The sequence below is a fragment of the Pleuronectes platessa genome, chromosome 6, assembly GCF_947347685.1.
Source record: "Pleuronectes platessa chromosome 6, fPlePla1.1, whole genome shotgun sequence".
NCBI lineage: Eukaryota > Metazoa > Chordata > Actinopteri > Pleuronectiformes > Pleuronectidae > Pleuronectes > Pleuronectes platessa.
The window spans coordinates 449971-475362 of NC_070631.1; the positions used below are offsets into that span (position 1 = coordinate 449971).

A 25392-nucleotide genomic window follows, 5' to 3' on the forward strand; every position below is an offset into this window, starting at 1 on the left:
AGTCAGTGTCACTCAGATGTGTGAACCCTATGGAGAGGTCAGAGGTCAGAGTGATGTCACCACTGATTTGAGTCAAGGCCTCAAGATGATAACATGTCCCATGGTAACCAAGAACTCATGAAGCTCGTTAACACTTTGACAATAAAACACACAATCACTGACCCGTGGAGACAACATATCAAATACTGTACAGCTGATTGTCAGTGATCCCTTAAAGATTCTCATCAGCTGACCAGTCTGCTACTGAGCAACAGCGCCCCCTGCAGCCACATGTGGGGATGAAGTGGTTTTCATATGTAAAACAAAAGTGTATGAATGTGTTACGAGCTGTCATAACGCTGGATATTACCCATGATCCTCTGCTTCCTGGACCAGAAGAGCTGCTGCTGTAACAAATCCAACAAACTTGTTTGATCCAGTTCAGAAAACCTTCGGATCTTTAGTTTCATTTAAACTTTCAGTGTAAATATTCAGCAGCTTTAACTGATCTGTAATCTGTGTGTTGATTATTAAGAGTTGATTATTAACTGTCCAACCAAACGAGACATTTCCTTGTTTCAGCTTTTGATCGTTAGATAAAAACATGAGAAAAATCTTAGACATTTAGTCCATAATAAAATATTGATTAAATGCAGATCGAAATTGATTGATTCAGAAACTCTGGCACATCAGTAGGTTCCAAATAAAATAAAATTGCTACAATTTAACTTTTAGTGAAAATCTGCTCATCACTTTCAGAGAGTTTGCCTTTATGCTGCGTCTGAACTTCAGTTTTGACTTTCAGCTGCTGAGGCAAAATGTAAATAAGAGATTCTTCTAAAACCTGAAATGTGATGAAAAATCAAATCAGCATTATTTTCTAGTTTGGTTTATGAAGATGTGATAGGTCTGAATCTCTCAGCAGTTTTCCTTTGATGTTCAGAACATTCAGAATAAAAGAGTGAACAGAGATCAGAGCAGCAGGTCTGCTCCTCATCAGTGAGGAAGAGGAGGCAGAGACTGAAGGAGGAAGGAGATCCCACAACAAACGACCACCTTATTTTCATGCTGCATTTTCAAAATAAAATAAAGACCACCACAGAGAAAACAAGTGGGACATTGTTCAGACGTGAAAGATGAAATTCCGTCAGCTCCGAGTCCCGAGTCAGATTCTAACAACCGAGCGCCAACATCAAAGTCACAGACTAGAAGATCAAAGACGCTTTGAACTGAAAACACAAAGTTCAAATCCACCCAGACGATGTTTGGGTCAACAGCAGGAAACTAACATTTAGCTACAACACCTTCAGAACGTGTTCATCCAAAGACGAACGTGATGACTGGACCAAGATCTTTAATTTGACAGAATATTAATTTGTGTGTCTCTTTGATCTTTCACTGGAAGACAGGCGCTCTGCCGCGGCAACACATCCGAGCCTTCGTCCAACACATCTCCAACTTACTTTATTTTCAGAACACATTTAAAAACACGACTGTAACAGCACAAACATTTACCCAGAACAGCAGACACAGAAAAGTTAAAGGAAAAAAAGTTATGAAGAATATTTACTTTTGGAAAAAAGTCTTTATGAATAAGGCCATTAAGATAAAGTTGTGTGTTTTACTGTTTGCGTGAAATCAACTCTTGTTCGTTTCTAATCAGATACAAACTTGTCAGAAATTATGATACAAAAACTGGTCTCAAATCAGATCCACAATAAACAATATTAATAAAAAAACGAATCAGGGTGTGGAAGTAGAAAACAGGCGGACGCCCTCAGAGCGGCAGCGTGAAGGTTGAAGGTTCAGATCCATCACACTTTGTTTTGAAGTTGCAGTGATGGACCTGGAGAGGCGAGCGGCTAGAGGAGCAGCCGCAGTGCGAGCTCACAGTGTTCGTCAGGTGGCTGCTCTGGATCCCTTCATCCGGGCGGAGCCCGTCAGATTTGTGTTATTGGCAAGGGGCTGATCAAAGGCCACTGGTATCAAACAGTGCATTTTCCTTAAAACAGACTTTTCCAAAAAGACAAAAACATATGAAAACAATCATGCAGTCTCTAACTTTATTTTAGCACTTTCTTACTAAACATTGGCGTGTTGCTCAAAGGCCACCGCCTGCAAAGCTCCAGAAGCCTCTTCCAGGGTCGCCCGGAGGAGTAAGCCACTTTCCTGGTAGAAGGAATCACACGTTCTCAAAGCGTGAAATGTGAAGCGGGAGCGTGTGAGCGGCACAAACACGAGCTGCTGCGAGGAAACAGCAGCTCCAAAGAACTGAGCTCTGCCGGGGGGGGGGGGGGGGGGGGGGGGGGGGGGCATCAATTTACGAGCATCAATTTACAAAAGCTCATTTGAAGCTGAACACGACAAAATCAACACGGAGAAAATTCATCACAGGTGGAAAAAAGGCCGAGAAGAACCCGCCTGCTGCCTGGTCACAGACCGGACCCCGAGCCCACAGGTTCGATTCCTTCATATCTTCTACGTTTAACTTTCTGCAAACTGCTCATCCAATGATACTGGACGTCTGAAATCACCACCAGCTGGAAAGATTGCTACGATCGATATTAAACTCAGCTTCTGTGGGGAGTGTGGGTTTTCCCCTCATTATTTTCCAAATTAATAAACTGCATGACGGGGGGGGGGGGGGGACCACACGCAGCCGGGGACGTCTGGGACAAAGTGGTCTGTGACTCGACAGCCGAGTTAGTCATGTTTGATTTGTTTCAAATGTTTTAACACACGCACACACACAGAACATCACTGTTTATCACATGGACTTCCATTTCTAAAGCCCGATATGTAAATCACTATCTGGTTTGGGGACGGTTGGGATTCCAGGAGAGGGGGGGGGGGCAGCTGTGTGGAGAGCAGTGGCAGTGACCGAGGCTCGATTGTTGATAACTGGTCAGAGACCTTTCGTGGAAGAGGGGAGGAGCTGTGAGGAAGACGTCCGGCAGGTTGGGAGTCAGGTTCAGGAAAGAAGAAGGTGGCGAAGATGAGGGGCCACAAATCCAGATCAGGTTTGGTGTCGGATATAAAAACCAAACCGGGCGTGAGGAAGGATCTCGTTTGTGGACCAGGGCGTCAGAGACAAGCTGCTTGTAGTCTGGAGCTTTAAAACTCCTCTGGCTCCTCTGACTCCTCAGCATCAGGTATCACAAAGCCATCCTATGGAGAGGGGGGGGGGGGGATAGAAAGAGATAGAAGGAGAGAGAGAGAGATGAGAACCAGAGACGGTTCAGCAGAACCAGTATTTCCTGGTTTATGCTTCAACATCCAGCTCATCAGTTAATAAGGTTTGAGTTTTAAGCTGTTTTCAGACCTGCAATGAAGTCTGAACACGTTCCTCACATGTTCCTGACATGTTCCTCACATGTTCTGCAGGTTCTGCACGCTCTGCAGGTGAGAACAAATGTCTGGGTCAGTTGCTCTGGATATTTTCTGGAACTTTTCCCATTAAAATGTGAGAAACCAGCAGGAAAACGTCCAGAGCAACTGAGCGAGTTGAGGTTTCCGACACATGTCACGTTCCCTCACTAGTCACTGCATCAGTGGTGCTGTGTGAATGATTTAGATCATACATGTTGGATCTCACAGGAGACAGAAATGGTCACTAACCAATCCTTATATCCCATCATGCATTGCAGCATTGAAAGGAGGAAACATGTCGGACAGAGGGCTTCTTCTTTTTCTGTTACTTCTGCTCTTTGTCAAAAATATTGGTCTTCAGAAACAACAAACCATTTTATTTATACACTTAGATATAAATGCTTAAAACGTATTAAAGTATTAATAGTAAGTTTAAAATAAACACTACATGAATTCTGGGAGTGTCCAACGATGATTTCAGACACAACCTGGTTCTCGGCTCCTAAAGCAGCTCTCAAACCAATGACAGTGGGTTGATTCTCCAGCTTACGGTCTTTATGATTCATATTTTCTTCTGATCTAGAATCAGTGAAGACTTGAGCCTCAGTAAACGAGCTGCAGGACATTCCTCTGGACATCAGCAGGAACATGTCACAGAGCCACAGTCTAAATAAAGCTGGTGATGCACTTTATGAGTTCTCTTACCTCAAGTTCAAACAATGTTCACCAGGAAAACATCTCTAATACATTTTTATATTTGATCAAACCTTCGTGCAGAGGTTTAAAGAAAAAAGACTTCACTGAACTGGACTGAGATCTGCATTAGACTGAGGAGGACACTGAGGTTCACTGACTGGTTCTTGAAGCTCAGTGTAGAACCAGCTCAGAGTTCAATATGGAGACTCGTCCATTTACAGACATGTGCTTATGAACTGCTTCACGTGCTGCCGTTTGAATTTTAAAACAATGTGTAACTCAATCTTAAAAATGAATGAGCATCAACATCTTTATTCACAGAAGAGACTCCAGCCGGATGGAAGCAGGAACTCACGTCTGTGGCGTAGAGGATGTCGATGATCCTCTGAAGAGTCGGGTCGCTCTCGCCTTCCTTCTCCTGACAGATCAGCTCAATGTTCCGCAGCTTTCCAAAATAAAAGTCTCTCTCCTTCTCCATGTCTGAGTAGGTGGACCTCAGGATCTCCAGCTGTGGACAAACTCTACATTACTCATCGTTTCTACTTCTGACTTCATGTCTCCAGAGACTGGTCTGGATTTAGAAAGTTCTCCTTTCTGTCCAGTGGTGCGCTCACCTCGTTCAGGAGCTCCGTCCTCTCTTCATCACCTCCTCCCATCGCCGTCTTCCTCACGCTCACCGGAGCCAGCTTAGGCGCCACCTTGGCGACGGGTGGCCTCTGAGGAGCTGAAGAGACACGTGACAGAAGATCGTTGAAAGACGGAAGCTACACAAACATTCCTCCTCACATGGAGACTCCCTGACCACACCCACCTGGATTCAAGGCCTTCTTCGGGGGTTTGTTGAAGGCTGAGGTGGCGGCGTTGGAGGAGGACACGGCGTCCTGGCCCTGCCTGGCCTCCACCGGATCGTATTCCTTCCCATCGTAGTTGGCATCAAAGAACTTTTTAAACCACTGGACGAACTCAAAGTTGTCCTGAAACTTCCCCTTCACCAGTTTGTCCACTGGAATGATCTGAAAGAGCAGAGAACCAATCAGCAAGAGGTTGAGAGTTGCTGAGTCATCGTTTCCAGCTCAGTTTCTGCTCGTCCAGACTAAAGCACCGGACCGAGTTTACAAACTAAAACCAGAAACTTATAAAACTTCTTCATTGAGCGACACTCAGAGCTGAACGGACAACAGACACATCAAAGAGTTGAAACCTGAAATACTCTGAGACTAGAGGATCACAGATCATGACTCAGCAGGTTTCTGAGCCTAAATACAAATCATGTGAAAGAGAAACTGACCAACTACCAATGAGTCTGTGTAGAAATAAAGAACATGAACAATGTTTCTGCTGAAACACGCACGACAACATGAAATCAAACAAATACTCAGGACTGGAGGAAACTGACATCACACAATACACACACCTTACATGTGAGACCACAAAGTCCACATCAAACACACAATATGTAAATATGAACACACTGATGTTCTTCTGTGTGACAGATTTCAAACATCCAGAGTCACGCATAAAAAACAAAGGACCGACAGGAAGTGGCTCATGAATAAATTACAGCAGCAGAGGAAACCAGGGGAGCAGGACACGCCCTTCTATCGTCTGTTGACAATATCAACACAATGTGAAGTTATTACTAATTCAACTGGTCTTCTATTGAAAGCCTGTAATGATGAAGAGGAGCTTCCACTGATGAAGACGTGACGTTTGACTTCTTTTCACAGATCAGCAGCATCCTCGCCCCCCCACTGACCTGGGGTCAGATCTTTATAAGGGAGTGTGTGTTGAAGTAAGGATTTATTTGGATATTGAGAATCAGGAACATTTCATGGAATCGGTAACGACTACTAAACTTTTGGTATCTTGACATCCTTCATCAGAGGTGAGCAGAAGCTGACATTTCATTCTCTATAAAGATTAGTTTTGTGGGTGTGTGTTATCACGTACTTTGTCAACTCCCATCTTTTTGAAGGAGACCTGCAGAAGCTTGAAGTTGTGGATGTATTCGTGCTCCAGCTTGGCCCCGAACTTCACTTTCTTCAGAGGCACCGAGTTGGGGAACAGCATGTCCATGAACTGGCAGTAGGCTCCACCTGCGGCAAAGACAGACCATGAAACCTTCAGTTCTTCAGAAGGTTGAAACAGTCCAGTCGTTCCAGGGCCTGAGTATTACTGGGCGATATGAAAACGACCTGACTATTCATATTCATATTCATGTTGCTGGATAAACTGGGCGTCGCCTCTTCTGCAACAAAGAAGTGAAAACACCTGAAGCTGGTGAGAACGATTCGCTGCAGGAACCTAAACATCAATACATGTGCTGCTGCTCGGGGCGTCGCCCTGACCTCATGTGGGCGTCGACCTGACCTCATGTGGGCGTCGCCATTTCAGCCACAGGTGCGGTTCTAGTCGTATTATCATTGGCTGTTTGTGTTGTCTGTCAAAACACGGATGGGATGAGTTCTATCAACGTGTCTTTAATTTCTATCCAGGAAACGTTTCTATCGCAATAATAATCAAAGAACAGAGGAAACCAGCAGACGTCTTAATGATGCATTCTGAACCCATTCCATGAGCACTGTACTGCCTGGCTCAAGGGCTGATGAGCAGTGAACAGATGTGCACCATCCTCAACTACTCTGATAATCTGAAGAGCACATTGGAGGGAAGTGAAGTCAAACTATGAGTTTCCTTCTTCAGCTTCCTTGCAGTTGATTAATAAAGTTATGATTAATCCATCCATCTCAATCCAGTGCACCTCCTCCTACGTGTGACCAGTGACCTCACAGCCTTCGGTCAGGAAATTAAGTGTTGAGCTCATTTCTGATTCTGGAAATAAAACTTATACATAACTACATCCATACAGAAGATAGAGGCTGTAGATGATTATTATTAAGCTTTTATTTTGTAGTAATATCTGCCTCTTATGTTGATATGAACTCTTCAACTGCAGAAGAAACAGAAGTTGACTAATCTTCCCGTCCACCTGGGACTAAGTCTCCGTCCTCCTCTGCTCTGACCTTCTCATCCCACTCTAAGAACCTGAGGATTCAGATGTTATCTGCAGGGCTACGACACCAGTACACACAGGAAGCTGGGTGTGGATCCCAGTAGAGACGTGTCAGCAGGTCATGAGTCAGCTGGTGTTACACTGTCGGGGCCTGGTGCACATTAAAACAGATCCACCTGTAAACCAGGGCTCTGTTCAGGAGTCAGCAGGTTCATGGGTCCTGACCCCGGGTCGAGTCCCTGACAGCCTCATGCAGGAGGTTGTGATCATGTGACTCTTGAGAAAGAGGCAGAAGGAGCTGTATCACATCATATATCCAGAGCTCTCATACTGGTCTCACCTGTGCACAGCATCTCGATCTTGGTGAGGTTCATCTGTAGAGACTCATTGATCCAAACCAGCATGTCATGGCGACTCAGGTTGTCGCTGGTCACTGAGGTGGAGTACACGTTCACAGCCATGGTCGCTCACGTGCTGCCATGGAGGAGACAGAAGATATGAGAATTATTAACATTTACAAGAGGACAGTTGGTCTGCTTCACCAGTAACTGTCGTATCATCAAAACCAGTACAGACACATGTTCTCCCAGCATGGCAGGTGGCCGAGAGTCGGTTTGAATCCTGGTGTCATTCTCCATGAGGAACTTTTCACTGGTTTGTTAAGAACCATGACTGAGACCTGAGCCATGCACAGCAGAGGCAGTTATTACTTCATAATAAATCACTCATAAATATCTGTCCAGTTAATATGATGTCTTTCATCAGGAGCCAGTCATCAGTCCTCTGGAAACATGTCCACAGTGAATCCACTCACACCTCGTTGTGTTGGAACGTTAGAACAATGACGTGTTGTTCAGATTTAAGAAATAAACTCACAAAGGCTTTTATCTCTGGACAGTGAGATCTGTGAATTCATCTCTAATAAAACATTTTGAGTGACTTATGATTTCACTGGTTCATCTCTTTTGACAGGAGACGTTCCATCAGATCTACTGGTGGATTACTGTTAACGGTCCTGTAGGAAGAGTGTGATACTGGTGACTGGTGGAAACAGAACAGAAACCAGTGACCTTTGGCCTCTGGTAACATCCAGGCTAATAAAGTCCCAGCAGCAACAGGCCACGTCCAGGAGCCTGGAGGCTAGCGTTAGCAACAGCTAGCTCCAGAAGCTAGCCCCGTCCGCTGCAGCCTAGCTCCCGGGACATGCAGCTTAGCACGCGGCTACTGACCCGCAGCTACTGACGCGCCCGCTCGACAGCTGACGGCCAGTTGTCAGTTGCGCCCTAATGGCGACGGACGCTGAGCGCGGACTAGCCCCGCGTAGCTGGCTCCACACCGGCTACCGTGAGTCATGAAGCCCCCGCCCTGAACCCGGAGCACCGCGTTAGCCTCAGTTAGCTTCTCATGCGACAGACTTTTCCATAGAGTCCGGTTCTCCGGGTTCCTCAGCGACCACCGGAGGCTGCTGCACCCGAAGAACCGTCGCTGTTCCCCCGCTGACTCTAAAGGGCGCATCCCGGTCCGCTGCTGGCGAGCTAGCATGTTAGCTAGCAGAGCTTAGCCGCCTCGCATTCCGGCTCCGTAACGGGACCGGGGAGCAGCCGCCCTTACCGGGGGAGCAGGTGCACTTACCGGGGGAGCAGGTGCACTTACCGGGGGAGGAGAACCGGTCACGTCTCTCAGACACGAAGATGTTTCTCTGGTGTGGGAGCGAGTCCTAAAAAGCCAGTGGACGCTGGGAGGACGTTAGCGGCTCTGATGGTGGAGCTGCTGCTGCTTCTGATGCTGCGACTGCTGGTTCCTCTTCCGGTTCCTCTTCCGGTTCCTCTTCACCGGCAGCGGAAGAACCGGGTTCATGACGTCAGCCACGACCTGCTCAACGTGACAAGAAAGTCAAATAAAATATTGAGTCAAAGTTTAAAGTTTATTGTCAAATTCACATCGATCACATCCATCAGTCACTGGCTCTTACAGCCACGCTCAGCATATCACAAACAAGCAAAAAATAGATATTATAAAAAATAGAACAGCCAAAATTTAAAATAGAAGTTTAGTGCAATTATATTTAATAGTGCACTTATGTTAAGGTGCTGGTTTAGTGGAGTTACTGCAGATTGGAGGAGTTTAAGAGTTTTAAGTCCTGGGGGATGAATCTGTCTCTGACCTGGTGCTGCCGACCCGGAGGCTGTGGTACCGTCAGCCAGACGGCAGCAGGAGAACAGTTCATGGTTTGGGTGATGGGGGTCTTTAATGATCCGGCTGCTCTTCTTCCTGCACCGCTGGGTGTAGAGGTCCTCCATGGATGGTAGCTCCGTCCTGGTGATGTGCTGGGCAGACTGCACCACCCTCTGTGGAGCCTCACGGTTCAGGGCGGTGCAGCTGCCAGTCAGGAGGCTCTCTGTGGTGCACCTGAATCCTGGAGTCCATGTGGAGCCTCCGCTGCCTGGGCGTCTTCCTGATGGAGTCTGTGTGGTGGGTCCAGGTCAGGTCATCAGTGATGTGGACCTCGAGGAACCTGAAGCTGCTGACTCGCCCCCCCGTGGTCCTGATGATGGAGAGGGGGGCGTGTGCCAAAGATATGAACTGAAGCTCAATGGAATGAAATGTCACGGCAGCAAGAAATTAAAATACAATAAAATAAAATGTGAAAATGCAAGAAAAGTCAAATGTGCAACAGGGAGAAATTAAATCTAAATGAATGAAACGGAAGATATAGAGCTGCCCCCCCCCCATAAAATTTACCCCAAATCCATGAATTAAAAAAACTCTAAAACAGATCAACAAATAAACAAGTGAAATAAAGTTCTGAAATTTGTTTTAATTGTTTTCTCTTGCATTGGTCCTCAACACAACCAAGTTAAAATACAATTAAAAACATTCTGTATGCAAACAGTCATACATGTAACCCTAACCCTAACACATGACTAGTATCTAGAGCAGAGACTAAAGTCTCAGGCACCACAGACGGTACAAAACATTATTCACATTTTTGGTTTTGGATGATTTGTTAAAACTGTTGTACTCCTTGAATTATATGTTTTTCATTGTCATAATGATAATAATAATAATAATACTATAGACACAGTAAATGAGTAATCAATAATAAGTATGATGCAGGAGGATTTTGGCCATTTCCTACTCTTATAGCATCATTTAGTGTTCGTCTCTTTCAAGCTACGGCTGGAAAAAGCCCAAATAACAGAAAACACACACATAAAAATCAACATTCACAATATGGTTAGTTTTGGATCCAGAAATGGAGAAATCAGTTTAAAAATAATGATTTAACATTTGAAAGAATTGCAGTTGTTCTTTTCTCCTGGAAACAACAGACGTGACTTTCAAACGCAGCAGCAGTGAACAACAAACCTAACACACACGTGCTCTCTTAAATATTGATAAAAACATTAAAATGTCCAATGTAGACACTTTTATAATCTCACAATATTCAGGCTATAACTGACTACACAAACAATGAAGATGGTTTTGGACCCAACAGGCTCAGAGGAAATCAGATGAACAGAAGAGGGAGAATAATCGGCCTTTTGTTTTGGATCCAGCACAAAGAGCCTGATGTGCAGAAACTACATGTGTGACATGAAGCAGGAGCCTCGAGGGAACCGCAGACTACAGGAGCATCAGGGAACCACAGAGGAGAGGCTGTTTGTGAGCTGAGGAGAACAGAGGAGACCCTTTATCCTCCAGCTCTCACTCAGACACACACACACACACACACACACACACACACACACACACACACACACACACACACACACACACTATCTGAGGAGCTTTTCTAGAGTGGCTGGAGACGACTGGGGGGTGGAGTAGTCGGAGGGGGAGGAGTAGTCGGAGGGGGGGGACTCGTAGGGGGAGGACTGGGCGGTGGCGAACTGGGCGGTGGAGGACTGGGAGGTGGCGAACTGGGAGGTGGATGTGGTGGATGGGTTCCAGAGCTCCTCACAGGCAAAGTAGTCCTTGAGGGGAGCGAAGAGGTGCCGGATGACGGGGACGCACCAGGACTTCCCCAGCACCTTCTGCCTCTCCTGCCGGCTCATGTTGCGCACGTCGGTGTAGTGTTTGGGGAAACCAAAGATCCTGGAGACCAATGAAGGAGAAGGAGAGTGTTAGCTAGACCCAAATGATTTCATTCTATAAGTCGGGTGAATCAAAGAGAAATGGTGACGTGTTACAGTTCTTATTTCAAACACCCATAATTTGTTCCATCCAAATATAGTCAGTGGACTTCTGGGACACAACATGGTTCTAAGGTATTGACCTTGTTACTACTACTGAGTATGGTTTCTCGTTCCAGGTGAGAGTGAGTCTGAGAGGCACCAGGACACAGAGACAGAGCTGTGGGTCCAGGCAGCAGGTCAGAGGAGCGTCAGGCTGAAGGCTCCACTGGTCTCAACCTGCTGTGATGTGTGAGCTGTGAAACACAGGCTGAGGATCGCAGGGTAGCCGCCTGCCTCCAGTGATGAAGAAGTTCACGACCACATCAACAGCTTCACGTGGACATCACCATCATGGTGACACCATCACCATCATGGTGACACCATCACTTCATGAGAGTGAATTCGCTTGTTTGTCCTCACAGTCTTTGTTGACGATAGCTTAGCATTTAGTAGCTTTAGCAAACACTCCATCCTTAAGTTTAGTCCAACATGTTTTAGCATTCTGGCAATTCTCACCAACACACCCAGCCAGTCCTAATCCCAGTGTAAGAACACCTACTTCTCCAGTTCAGTGATCCAGAGGTTGTCCTCTTTCCCGTTGTGGAGGACAGGCAGCAGACTCTGGCCTTTCCCCTGCTTCAGAGAGTTGGAACTGGTGGTGATCGTCCTCACCTTAGTCACCTGAACTCAGACGATGTCCAGGAGAAGACAAATGGGTTAGGGTCGGATGGTAGAGGACAAGAAGCAGAATAAGACTGAAGAGGGGACTGACCCTGGCTTCTCTGCCGACCTCCAAACAGTCCTGGAGACTCAGCCTGTCGCTCTGAGACGCAGCCATGGGCCTGACGGGGAGAAGCAGCACAGACACGTCATCTTCCAGACGAGGCACCATGCACATCATAGTGTTGTGGTGCTACTTATATGACTCTCTAGTTTTACTACAGCTGCTACAGTCAGTGATTGAACAGCTCTAATTCATAATGAATCCATCTCCGACCTGCTCATCCCCGGGATGTTTCCCCAGAAGTTACGAGCTCTGTTGGCCGGGCTGACGTTGACTGCGTTCAACTGCACCGGGTTGCACTGTCAAAGATCCAATGAGAGGAAGCTCCCTGTTAGTCAGCCATCCAAACATCTGAGCTAAAACCAGCAGGGCAACAAGGACTGGGGGGGGGGGGGGGGAAGAGGAGGAGGAATCGGACCGAGGACGAACCTCGAGGAAGCGACAGATGTTGAGTTTGTCGTGGGTGTTCATGAAGACCACGTTCTCAAACAGCCAGAAGAACGGCCGCGGGTCTTCGTCTTTGGGCTTCAGCAGCTGGAGGAGGCGGAAGAAGTCAAAGAACAACCGGCCGGAGCCCTCTGCAGGAGGGACCAGGAGAACGAGGAGGAGGAGAGCAGGCGAAGGGTTAAACATGATTCAATTCAACCAAAAGGTCTGAATGAGGAAGCAGCTTCTTTCCAGATGGAGTCAGGGACCGTTTGTTATTATTAAAAATGATCAGATTCGTACCATAAAGTCCTTTTCTGACCGGGTTGACGATGGAGAGGTCGTTACAGGGGCTGCCACCGATCAGCAGATCAAACTGACCCCACTGCTCCAGCTGGACCGGCACACACAACAAAGGGTTACTATTGTTTTTAGCCGTTATATATATTTATATATATATATATCTGTAGATCTGATTTTATTTGTTCTACCTCTCCTAACAGTCCTCCAAACAAAACAGCAAAAGATGAGTTAGGTAATCATGTCATGTGAGTGAAAAGCACAATTTTAAACAACAAGAAAGTGTGTGTGTGTGTGTGTGTGTGTGTGTGTGTGTGTGTGTGTGTGTGTGTGTGTGTGTGTGTGTGTACATACATGCTCCATGGTGATTAAGCGGGCGTCACCCACATGGATGATCTTGTCATCGTGGTGGACGGCTGCCACAGCGATGGAGTCTTCACAGATCTCTGAGGCAAAGTATTTCTCCACTTTAAAGCCGAGCTCCTTCAGCACCAGCAAACCTGAAGAGAAACCCAACGGGCTTACACTCTGAGGTTCTAACACATTTCTCTCAGAGCAGGTCAGAGCAGAGCAGAGAGGTCAGAGCAGAGCAGGTCAGAGAGGTCAGGTCAGAGAGGTCAGGTCAGGTCAGAGAGGTCAGGTCAGAGAGGTCAGGTCAGAGAGGTCAGGTCAGGTCAGAGAGGTCAGGTCAGAGAGGTCAGGTCAGAGAGGTCAGGGAGGTCAGGTCAGAGCAGGTCAGGGAGGTCAGGTCAGAGCAGGTCAGAGAGGTCAGAGAGGTCAGGTCAGGGCTGAGCCCCTGTCTTCGATGCCAGAGGCTCCAGGCGCTGACTCACCGGTGGCGATGCCATCGAACAGCGACAGCACCCTGAGTGGCTGGCGCTGGTTGGCGGGGATGGACGGGTAAACCCGGTGCGGCTCCTACTCAGGGAAACACAAAGTGACAACTGAGTCGCTGTCATCAGTTATTAATGGAAGATAAAGTTAAGTTCATGTTTAAAAATACTTTTAAAAGCAGTGAAAATGTTTATTTTATGATCTACTGCTGCTGATATCTGATCTTAATAGACTCAGGTATTAATATTTGTTATGATATAAAAGTTGTTATTTTATGGTTATTCTGTTCAGAAGATGCTCATTTAAACAATATTCTAGATATTTAAAGTTATGATGCATTTATACTTTAATTTGTCTTTACAAATAAGTTTATTTTAAATATATATTTATCTAGATCCAAGGTGCATCCATATGTTTATTCTAGAAAGTCAAATTTAATACAGAAATGTCTGAAATGTAACTTTTAAATTAAATAGAATATGAAAAACTAAATTGTTCAAGTTAAATAGTTAATAGATAAAATTCTTATTCAGTAACAGACTGAAGCTACGATACAAACACTGAAATGAAAGAGTCATGCCGTCCTGGTTGATGAAGAACTGATCAGTTATCAATTAAAAACGTCTTTCTCCGTTTTACATCATTTTAAGTTGAATACTTTAGGTTTCACTCATTTCTGATGATTTACAGGAAAAACAATGAATCTAGAAACTAGTTCATGATGAAAATAACTTGTAGTCGAGTCCCAAAGGCAAATTCTTACAGATTCACTAAGAATGTAAATCATGAACAAATGATCCCCTCATTGCAGAGTGAAGATGAATCCTCAGACATTGATGGTGTGTGGTACAAGTGAAACTGTAAAACATATTAAACTCATGTGGTATAGACAGGGTCACGGTGAGGAGCACTCACGAAGGCCATGGCGCTGTTGTTGGCGAAGACCTCCTGGACTCGGATGCTCCAGTCCTCCCTGGGCATCAGGGCGCCGTGGGCCCGGTGCGGCTGACACAGGAAGCAGATCCACGGGTCCGTCCGCTTCAGCTTCTCAAACGTCTCCGGACCGACGAGGACGTTCAGACAGTCCTCACAGAAAGACCTGAGGGTGGAGAGCAAGACATCTGGACTCGACACTCCATAGTAAACATCTGTAGAGCAGGTTGAGTGTGAGGGCGGACCGACCTGCAGCAGCTGTCGTTGCCACACAGGATCACCTCCAGGCCGTAGCAGCAGATGGTGCAGTACGACTGATATCCGTCTTCATCGTACCGATGAAGAGTTTCTGTGAAGTTGAGCTGTGGAGACATGGATCAGAGGTTAAGGAACTCATTGACTGTGTGTTCCAGCAACATGGAGGTTCTGACTCGGGCTGAAGTGGGAGCACGGTTTGTCCCAGTCCAAGTGACGACTGGTAAATGTGAAGAGACTCCCTGAAGGCGGATCCCATGACCTTGACCTTCCAGACCCCATCAGTTTAACCTTGAGTCCCCAAATGTCCTTAACATGTTCTAGAGGCTGAAATGGGTTGAGTGAGGTCTCAGCTCACGTTTATACCGAATGTGAAGAAATCCCTTTGAAGCAGATCTCAGAGGTTTGAGTTCAGAAGATCAGACTGTGGGGTCACAGTGACCTTTGACCTCCACAGTCTGATCAGTTTATCCATGGATCTAAGTGAATGTGTCTCCACCACGTGTAAAGTGTTCTTGAGATATGGTGTTCACAACAATGTGCTGGACGGACGACATGAGAACATCCACTAGGGGTCGCCAGAGGAGTGGGACATAAGAATGCAAGGAGCTTCAGTTCGACTGTCTGATCCACAGTGACCTGGGAGGAGTCTTCACTGAATCACAAGAGATGTTCATGTTCCTTACTTTACACTTTAAACAGAGGCTTCCTTTAAACAGAGGGTGGGACATCGCCACGCTGTCTGAGCCACAGCACAGACACAAGCCTGCAGACACACAGAAACACAGATGGTGTAAACAGGACTGTAATACAACTGAATGATTGAGATGAATAAACAGGAACAGTTTAGAATCAAGTCTTATTAATCACCTTCGATGTCCAGTTCCAAGTCTGTGACCCGACGAATTGTTTCCTCTGCAACAAAAGAACATTGATATCAACGACTCGATGGTTTGTGATCAAACTCAAGTTATGATCCTGTTTCACATCATGTGTCTGTTTTGAGTGGAACACACACACAGACAGTGATTTCCTCTCAGTCACATGTTACAGGAGTGTTTGTGGTGTGACTCAGATGAACCTTGAGTGACAGGTGGAGTACCTCGGAGCTGCTGGTCCGGCTGGGTGTAGACGCTGGGGCCCTTGTTGACCATGTTGGTTTTGATGGAGCTCCTCTTCTCGGAGGGCACATAGTTCGGTGATGTGTCGTTATCCAACTCACTGGACCATCGGCTTTTCTTCCTGCGTCCCCTCCCTCTTCTCAGCTTCGCCCCCCCTCCCTCCCACTCATCTTTCTCTCCTTCCCATCCCGCTGCCCCCCCTCCTCCTCCTCTGGATCCCTGCTCCTTCACTCCCCCTCTGGTGCTTTTCCCCACAGAACCCACTCCTTGCTCCCCCGACAGTCTGGTCAGAGACACAGAAACTTCTTTCATCCCCGATCTCAAGAACCTCTGGGGAGAGGAGGAGTTAGAGAGCTGAGGGGAACAGGAGGCCACTGGGAAGAGGTTCTTCTTCGCCATTGGCCGGTTGGTTATTTCCCCATCACCTGGACAGAGGACAGGCGAACGTAAAACCATAGCATTCAAAACAGTACAGAATACTTACCACCATATGTGCAATGCATAGAAATCCATTGATAGGATGCAGATTACTATCTGACTTCAGCCTTGAAACAACCTGAGTGACAGAAAGTTTTATGGTTCACACCATATGTCTCCATCATTAGTAACTAATGTAGAGCCTCAAATAAACATCATTTCTGATAAATCACATAAAACTGTGGCCTCAACGTCTCCAGCTTATAAACATGTGTTCAATCTGTAACGTCTTTATGAAACTGTGCATTATGTAAACAGTGGACAACTAAAGCAACACTTATATTCACTTGACTAGGATTTGAATGGTGATAACATCACAGCTCGTCCACAGAACAGTAAAGTCCTTCTGTTCTTATACTGAAGCTCCGGGGGAAATCACAACGACTGAATCCAGCAGAGCAGCTTCATTTCTCAGATTATCAACCAGTTATATATCGGTAATAACTAGGGATGAGCGAGTACAGCATTATCTGTATCTGTATCTGTATCTGTTAACCATATCAATTATCTGTATCCGTATCCGTACTCGGAGTGGGCGGGGCCTAACCCGGAAGTGGGTGTGATTTAACCCGGAAGTGGGCCGGGTTGTCTTGAAATGGGCGGGGCTTTAACCAGTATGTTATTTTAAGCATGCAATTGATATGGGTTGATCAGAAATTGTTATATTTATTGCTGATTAGAAAACTATTACAGGACAGCATCAGCATTGAGCTTCAGATCAATGATTTTGATCACAATAGCAAACGAACTATTTACAGAACAAGTTTTGTAACAATGAATACAACACATGCTGTTGCAATTATGAAGTGAAATGTAATAACAAGTGTTTTCATACTCAACATAACTTTCTTTTTTAACTTTGAATTTTTTAAAATTTATTTCCACACCAGGTGTGTGTGTGTGTGTGTGTGTGTGTAAGTGAGTAAGAGAGAGACAGAGAGAGAGAGGGGGAGTGTGTGTGTGTGTGTGTAGCTTAATTTGTAATATTTTTTATACCACTACTACCTAGAACTTGTCAGACACTCAGTGCGTGAAGTAAAATAAAACTGGTTAGAGCCAACTGACGGTTTAAAAAAAGTTTAAACCGTTAAAGTAAAAAAAAAAAAACTGTTTAAAAAAAAAAAAAAAAAAAATCTCCGACAGGCAGAGACGCAACGCGAGTCGCTTTCTACCAGCACCACGTCTGAACGAACCCACGTTTAACAGAACTCTACTGGTTAATAAGTAAGTACAAACTGAAATAAAAACAAACTTCAAGCTGAAGAAACCCTAAACGTTAACGGAAAAGACCCGCGAACCTGAGTGACTGAGAGACAGAGAGCTGTTCTGTGAGTGAGTGAGCAGAGCGCTGTGTGAAGGGGAGGAGCGCTGTGACGCTGTGTGAGGATTTACATTCAGTCCGAGCACAGATATTGACTCGTATTACTCGTATAATACTCGTGCTCGGCAAAAGTGCTTTATCCGTACCGGATACTCGTTTCAGCCGAGTATCCGGCTCATCTCTAGTAATAACACAGTTCATCTATCTGGGCTCGTACTCAGATGGTCGTACCATTTACAGAAGCCGTTAGTATGAATCCGTCCGGTCCTGTGGGTTGAAAGCCAGCGAAGGCCCAGTCTAACATCTGGATCAGCAGCAGGTCCCGGTCCTCGGGCGGAGCAGGGAAACGTTTCCTACAGCGAAGTGCAGCCTCCTGACAGACAAGGAACACGAGTCAGTCACACTGAGGTCCCTCAGGTCACTGGTCCAACACATGGAAGCAGGTGAATCTGTCAACCAGCTCAATGGTAGAGACAGAAGCTGCTTCCATGGACTGTATCTGTGGTTTATCTGTGGACCAGTGTCCCAGCACTTCCCAGTTGGTTTCTTTCAGAAAGCAGAGAGACACACAAACCTCCAGTGACAGGAAAATGGCTTCTTTGTAGGTGGCGTGTGTGGCGAAGGAGCTGGAACAGAAGTACTCGCCAAAGGCAGCAAACGGCTTCAGAGTCAGCAAACTGACCTGGGATCAGAGCCCAAAAAGAGGAGTCAGAATAAAAAGAATACACATCTTTTAAGGATCAGTTACTCAGCAGGTGGTCGTCGATGGGAAAGAACAGGATATTCTACCCATTAAAAAGAAGGAGGGGAAAAGTTAATAGTGTTGTAAGCTTAGTACTACTCTGTGTGTCTGTGTAGATGAGGCTGGTATGTGTGTTATGAGTATAAACTCAGATTCAAACTCAGACTCAGATTCTAAATCAATGCAAAACGTCAGGACCTCACACACGACTCACTGTTGAGGACATCTTCTGTCCCAGCCACTCCACCGTGCTCGTCCCTGGAAGCAGCTCCTCTGATCCACAGGACGCGAGGACGGCCGGCCAGGGATCATATCCCTCCACCAGACCCCAGACCAGGGGCCTGTTCGAGTCCTGCACAACACACAACACATGCTTAAGCATAACTACTGATAGTTCTCCACACTTTATGTATATTCATAGGTTCTTAAAATGTCTCTCTCTTGGCTGATTCATGAGTTTAATAGAGGAAACTATTTTATAGAGCCTCTAATCACAACAGAGATAATGTGTTGGTTTCTTTGTTTCTCTGTCGGATAGTTTTTTAATATCCAATAAAAATGCCAATAATTTTCTTGATTAACAGTTTAATCTCTTTGATGTCAGTAAATAATAACGACGATGGCAGGTCAAATCATGTTGTTAATAGATCCCAACCCATTTGGATTCTTGGAGGCCATGCCGACGCCGATATTATTGAGTAAAAAATGATGACACCAATATTTTAACCGATATACAAATATCTACAAATGTTAATGATTCCTAAGATAATGATTCAAACCTTTATGACAAAGATATACAATAAGGATTTGATATTTCACAGTTTAACCTTGAATTCTAAAAAAATAAATGTTTTACAAACGAAGTTAATATGTATGTTAATAAAATTATCAGCAAAAGTAACACATCACATCAGCCAATTATATTGTGCGATTAAGAAATGTCTTGGCTTGTCGTTTGTTGTTCTGTTCGACCTCACCAGGAATCCTGCTGGTTTGGGGGGTTCGCTTCCTGAAACCTCTTCTTCATCTTCATCATCACTTCTGTCCAAGACGTGGAAGATCTCTGCCTGTGGACTTGGTTCGGCTGGAAAACAGAAACAACTCATAACTGAAATCTGGACTCAAGAGTTTTACAATAAAATACATGGGCAAGACAAAGAATGGGAAACCTTTGGATTCAGCTGCTTCACTTCATTAATAATAATACAGAAACATCATCTAAGCCACAAACTGACAACTGCACTGAATCTGCTCAATAAACTGTTTTCAGACATGAATTCTGGATTAAATGTTGTCCGGACACTTTGTCTAGTTTGTGTTTCTGAAAGCAAAGTGAAGCAGCAGCAGGTTGTCGGGTCCGACTCGTTCACACCAACAGGAACATGTGAACAACTGACTGGAGATCAGTTCCTGACTGAAAGCAACACCTGACTAAGTGCAGATGATCAGTATATTCTTAATGTCTTACCCTTGGTCTTTATTAGCCTTCTGATCTGAGATGGTTTGGGTTCCTCCCTGACTTCAACCACATCTGAGAAAAACAAAAACACATTCACATTGATCATTATTAGAAACAACATGTAGATTTGCTGCTGTGGTAGATGCATCTGGATAATAACTATAACTTGTGTGATAATGTCCGTCCTCTGGAACCCGGTCCCCTGAAGGTCTTACCAGAGGAGTTATCGGTGTGGTCGGACTCCTCCAGAAGAATGATGTGTTTGGAAGTCATTCGTTTGTGTTTGGCCACAGAACTGAAACCATCATCAGATGAACTCTCTTCAGATGAACTCTCATCGTCCTCCTCTTCTCTCCTCATGCTGCCACGACCCCACGGGACGGGAAGCTTCCTCCGGCGGGTCCCCCTCCCTGGTTGAGGTCCGGGGGGAGGAGCCTCGGTGCCGTCGAACGCCTTGAGACAGGAGAACAGAACCCGGGGCTCGGTATCACATGGTAGCATGCTAACACTTCCCATCTCACACTTAACACAAGGTTTATCTGAGGCGGATGTTGTGCTGATGGAAGGTCATTAGTGCTTTAGTCCAAAGACATAAAGCAATGCACACGCTCAACAGCTGATGGCGCTAGAGATGAAAAACTCAGGGGCCCAACAAAATGATTATTGTGAGAAAAACATGAATGTGTAAAACAAATTTCCGTGATGATCCAGCCAATAGTTATGTTGCAGATATTTTATGGAACATGTCAGGAGGTATTAGAGTTCGGGAGGATTCATCCTCTGTGGACCATGAATAACATAATCTCAGCTTTTAACACTCACCTGAGAAAACACCTGTTTCCTGCTCAGAGAGCCGGGAAGAGCCAGGAGCGTCAGGAGGAGTCTGTGCAGAGTGGAACCCGGGCTACTGCCGCTCAACATCTGTCCACACAGGGAATTCTTCCACAGACATCCCATGTCAAACACAACATGTCTACAGTCAACGCATGTTTCATTCAGTATCAATTGAGAAACCTCTGAACACTCTGTTTACCTCTGTCCAGTGACAACCTCCTGTGCTGCTCGTCCCTTTGTCCCTCAGCGTCTTAATGAGACGGAGGAAGTCGAGGGACAGCTGATCCGTCTCTGGAGATCCGGCTTCACACAGACCCAGCTGAACTCCCAGCCGCGACACCCCAACTCGGGACAACTGATTGAACTGAAGAGGAAACACACAACATATCAATGTTATTATCAAACCCTTATGACAAAGAAAAGTCATTGAGCTTATAACAGTTATACTATAAACTTTATCATACATAAAAAGAAAACACAAATACGGCCAAATATATGGAACCTGAATTAAGAAAATTTAAAAAAGAAAGTAGAATGTAGTTTGGATTAGACTAAACAGAAAAGTCTGAAGGTCTGAACCAAACAGGACAGGAGTGAACATCTGACTGGTGCTGGTTCAAGTTCTGAACTGAAACGTACCAAAGAAATGAAGCTTCTTACATGAATGTTCTCTGGGTGGTTCAGCACGGTGTTGATGTCCCTCAGGGTCACTCGTCCCAGCTGCAGAGGGACACTCAGCCCTATACTCCGTAGCACTGCTTTATAGAAAGTCACTGCAGCCTTCAGGAAGTCGCTCCTCTCCTGCTCCCCAAGGTCCACGTTAGCAGTGGCCGACATATAGTTCATCGCATTGGAGCCTAAGTTCATCTCTGATGTGGGGAGCAGATCCCCCTCACCGTGGAGGAGATAAAGGTCGGGCCTCCTGACAAAGCTCTTAGCATGGAAGGGACAGAAAATGGCCGTTGCATAGAACTGAATCAGAGCAGAGGTCAGCCTCAGCTCTGCCACGGCGTCTGCTTCACCTTTCTGCTGAACTCCATCAATAGAGCGCAGGGGCGCCAGCGACTGGCAGAGGAAGATGAAGTGCAGTTTGACTTTATGGTCCATCAGCTGGGTTCTGATCCGGTCAGTCTCCGCTGTTCCCCTCAATGACTCAAAATGCTTCACTAGATCCGTCCAGCTGCCGACCATGTTCCCCACCGTGCGGATGAAAACTAGACCCTGTGCAGAGACGGGCTGCGATGAGTTGTAACCAGCAAACAGCTCCTTCAGACTGTCATCCACAGAGGGGTGGGTGGAGCAGTGCTGGTGGATGTCTCCAACAAAGTCCACCACGTACGTGAAGGAGGCAGAGAGCGCGGCCTCGCAGGCTCTTCCCGCGATGCCCGGGAGGCCGCAGAGCGACACCAACCCCGGGCTGAGGCTCTGCAGCTCGGACTCAAGCACCCGGCTCAGCCGGAGGTCCGGAGCGTTGCAGTAAAACACAGAGAGGTTGGACAGACAGAGGTTGGATCTCTTCAGCGTGTCAAGCAGAAGGCGTGAATCAGACTGTACTGCGTCTGTGCCTATCTCCAGATCCACTGATGTTTGTGGCTCAGCGGCATCCACACTCATCTGCAGAGTGCACAGCAGCCGGACCACACGGACCCCGGAGCTCTGGTCAAAATATCCAACCAGGAGGACGCTTGAGCTTTGTCCTGCATCCAGCTCGACCCCCATGTACAGGTAGAGGCAGAAGGGCGTGAGGGAGCAGGCCTGGATGGCGTCTTCTGGGGGGGGCGGGTTTAAGATGGCAGAAAGCGAAGGCCCAGATATATTAGAGTGTGTTCTTGTGCTGAAGGTTGAATTTGAGTCCAGAGTCTCACGTGAGACTTTCCTGATGAAACTCTGCAAAGCGTTGCTGCTGCAGGGACTCGTGTCTTCACGTCTCCTGTCCTCTGCTGCTTCTGTTTGCTCCACTTGCTCCTTCTCCTGTGCAAACGGTTCTTTCTGTAGTTTCACCATCATGTCTGAGTTCTGCTCCTTCGTCACATTCATCATCAAATCATCATCGTCAGATATCAGCACCACTTCTGCTGCAGACCTGTTTGGATTGTCTCTCGGCTCTTTCCCTTTTTTCCCTTCCATCTTCAGAATGATCTTCAGTTCCCGACGAGGAGTCTTGGAGGAAAGATGATCTGTGAGGGGAAGAAAACACAGAGTGGAATCTAAACACACATGGAAGCCATGACAGCTGATCAAACTATGGTGAGCCTCCTCAGTCTTGGTGATTAATGCCACATGTTTATCTATGGATATCCACTGCTCCCACCTGAGTCAGCAGGAGTCATCCTCTGTCCTCCTCTGGCCTCCAGGGCGTGATACTCCCGGCCTTTGTTGTTCTTATCAAAAAACAGCTTGAACCACTGGAGGAAGGTCAGAGCCACCGTGGAGTTCCTCTTCATCAGCGCCTTCTCGGGGATGTACTGCAGAGACAGAGGAGAACTCAGAGAAGCTTCACAAATCTCTACTTGAAAAGAATAACCCTCTCACAGCATGAAACAACTCACAAAACACACAACTTTTATATTTAGAGAAACTTACTCGTACGACTCCAACCTTTCTGAATGCAGCTTGCATTAAACTGTAGTTGTGGATAGAATCCAGCTGATCATTGCTTTGGAACCGGACCTTGGAAAGATCCAAAGACCCAGGAAACAACAAGTCCATCAGCTGGCAGTAAGCTGCACCTGGATACAAACACACAGTCATTGTGTCAACTGTGTGAAAGGCCGACATCGTGTGTGTTGTTGCTGCTCTACAGATCAAATTGGTGAAATTGCATCTCCTGAGACATCTCTCGTCTCAGAACAGAAATAAACTTGGTCTGCAGATTTAACAGGAAACACTTGGAAAGAACGTTTAAACCAAAAGCTGTAAACTATGGAACATGTGACTAATTTAATATGTAAACTCCAGTGTGTAAAACCTAAAGATGGGCGACTATATTTAGGACCAATTATTCTCCTCTTCAACATGTTCAGTATAGACCAAATATCAGAATATCGTCTTACTCAACAATTTCATGCGTTTAAAAAAATGAATGTGCACTGAAACCTGTCAGTCTTCTTCTAAAATAGAAAATAAAGAGCCCGGCCCTGAAGGCTCAGCTCACCTCAGACCCTCAGACTAACCTCCGTGCCGACCTACCTGTGCATACCTGCTCCACCTTGGTGAAGCGTGTCTGTAGCGTATCGTTGAGCCACGCCAGCAGCTCACAGCGGTTATATGAATGTATATTCACTGCTGCATTCACTGCCACATTCACGGCCATCTCCCAACACGGTGCACAGAGCTGCAAAGATAAAAATACATCTACATTGGAGACAGAAACAAAACACTGATCTTCATCTGTGGCTTTGAAAACACATCCCTGACACAAGTGACAGAACATGTGAGAAAACACAGAAGCATTTAGCACATAGCAAATATGAGCGTTCACAAAATATGATACTCCCACTCTTCAGACATGTTGATAAAGTGTATGACACTAGAAACAGCTCTGAACTCAGGAGTAGCCCCAAAGCACCGCCCCACGACAATTGACTGCTTCCTGTTGACTGTGTGTGTGTGATACACTGCTTCCTGTTGACTTTGTGTGTTTGATTCACTGCTTCCTGTTGACTTTGTGTGTTTCTGTGTGTGTGTTTCACTGCTTCCTGTTGACTGTGTGTGTTTGATTCACTGCTTCCTGTTGACTGTGTGTGTTTGATTCACTGCTTCCTGTTGACTTTGTGTGTTTGATTCACTGCTTCCTGTTGACTGTGTGTGTGTGATTCACTGCTTCCTGTTGACTGTGTGTGTTTGATTTACTGCTTCCTGTTGACTCTGTGTGTGTGATTCACTGCTTCCTGTTGACTGTGTGTGTGATTCACTGCTTCCTGTTGACTGTATGTGTTTGATTCACTGCTTCCTGTTGACTGTGTGTGTGATTCACTGCTTCCTGTTGACTGTGTGTGTGATTCACTGCTTCCTGTTGACTGTTTGTGTTTGATTCACTGCTTCCTGTTGACTGTGTGTTTGATTCACTGCTTCCTGTTGACTGTGTGTTTGATTCACTGCTTCCTGTTGACTGTGTGTGTTTGATTCACTGCTTCCTGTTGACTGTGTGTGTTTGATTCACTGCTTCCTGTTGACTGTGTGCGTTTGATTCACTGCTTCCTGTTGACTGTGTGTGTTTGATTCACTGCTTCCTGTTGACTGTGTGTGTTTAATTTGCTGCTTCCTGTTGACTGTGTGTGTTTGATTTACTGCTTCCTGTTGACTGTGTGTGTTTGATTATCTGCTTCCTGTTGACTGTGTGTGTTTGATTATCTGCTTCCTGTTGACTGTGTGTGTTTGACTCACTGCTTCCTGTTGACTGTGTGTGTTTGATTTACTGCTTCCTGTTGACTGTGTGTGTTTGACTCACTGTTTCCTCCTGACTGTTTGTGTTTCTGTGTGTGTCTCATTTACTGCTTCCTGTTGACTGTGTGTGTTTCATTCACTGCTTCCTGTTGACTGTGTGTGTTTGACTCACTGTTTCCGCCTGACTGTGTGTGTGTTTCTGTGTGTGTCTCATTTACTGCTTCCTGTTGACTGTTTGATGCGCATCTTTAACTTCCTGCATGGACGCGAACGCAACCATTGGAT

General features: G+C 45.9%; 2 protein-coding genes across 2 annotated transcripts; both read right to left on the reverse strand.

Annotated features, from left to right (window-relative positions):
• Positions 1 to 2283: 2283 nt before the first annotated feature.
• On the reverse strand, positions 2284 to 8878 carry mapre1b (microtubule-associated protein, RP/EB family, member 1b). The gene is made up of 7 exons (XM_053424210.1): positions 8711 to 8878; positions 7398 to 7531; positions 5995 to 6140; positions 4856 to 5057; positions 4659 to 4768; positions 4400 to 4552; positions 2284 to 3147 (listed from the first exon to the last, which is right to left on the reverse strand). Exons 2-7 carry the CDS (start codon positions 7516 to 7518, stop codon positions 3094 to 3096), a joined length of 786 nt encoding a protein of 261 aa, XP_053280185.1. The 5' UTR covers positions 7519 to 7531; positions 8711 to 8878; the 3' UTR covers positions 2284 to 3093.
• A 1958-nt stretch (positions 8879 to 10836) lies between these two features.
• Positions 10837 to 24034, reverse strand: LOC128441822 (uncharacterized). Its single transcript, XM_053423926.1, has 25 exons — positions 23911 to 24034; positions 23305 to 23450; positions 23033 to 23186; positions 21382 to 22898; positions 20921 to 21085; positions 20710 to 20808; positions 20103 to 20340; positions 19897 to 19959; positions 19406 to 19512; positions 18643 to 18780; positions 18261 to 18368; positions 17918 to 18059; positions 15870 to 16313; positions 15638 to 15682; positions 15454 to 15533; positions 14762 to 14874; positions 14495 to 14678; positions 13579 to 13663; positions 13100 to 13245; positions 12749 to 12839; positions 12449 to 12597; positions 12233 to 12318; positions 12008 to 12077; positions 11795 to 11916; positions 10837 to 11155 (listed from the first exon to the last, which is right to left on the reverse strand). The coding sequence occupies exons 1-25, from the start codon at positions 24032 to 24034 to the stop codon at positions 10837 to 10839; spliced, it is 4935 nt and encodes a 1644-aa protein (XP_053279901.1).
• Positions 24035 to 25392: the final 1358 nt, after the last annotated feature.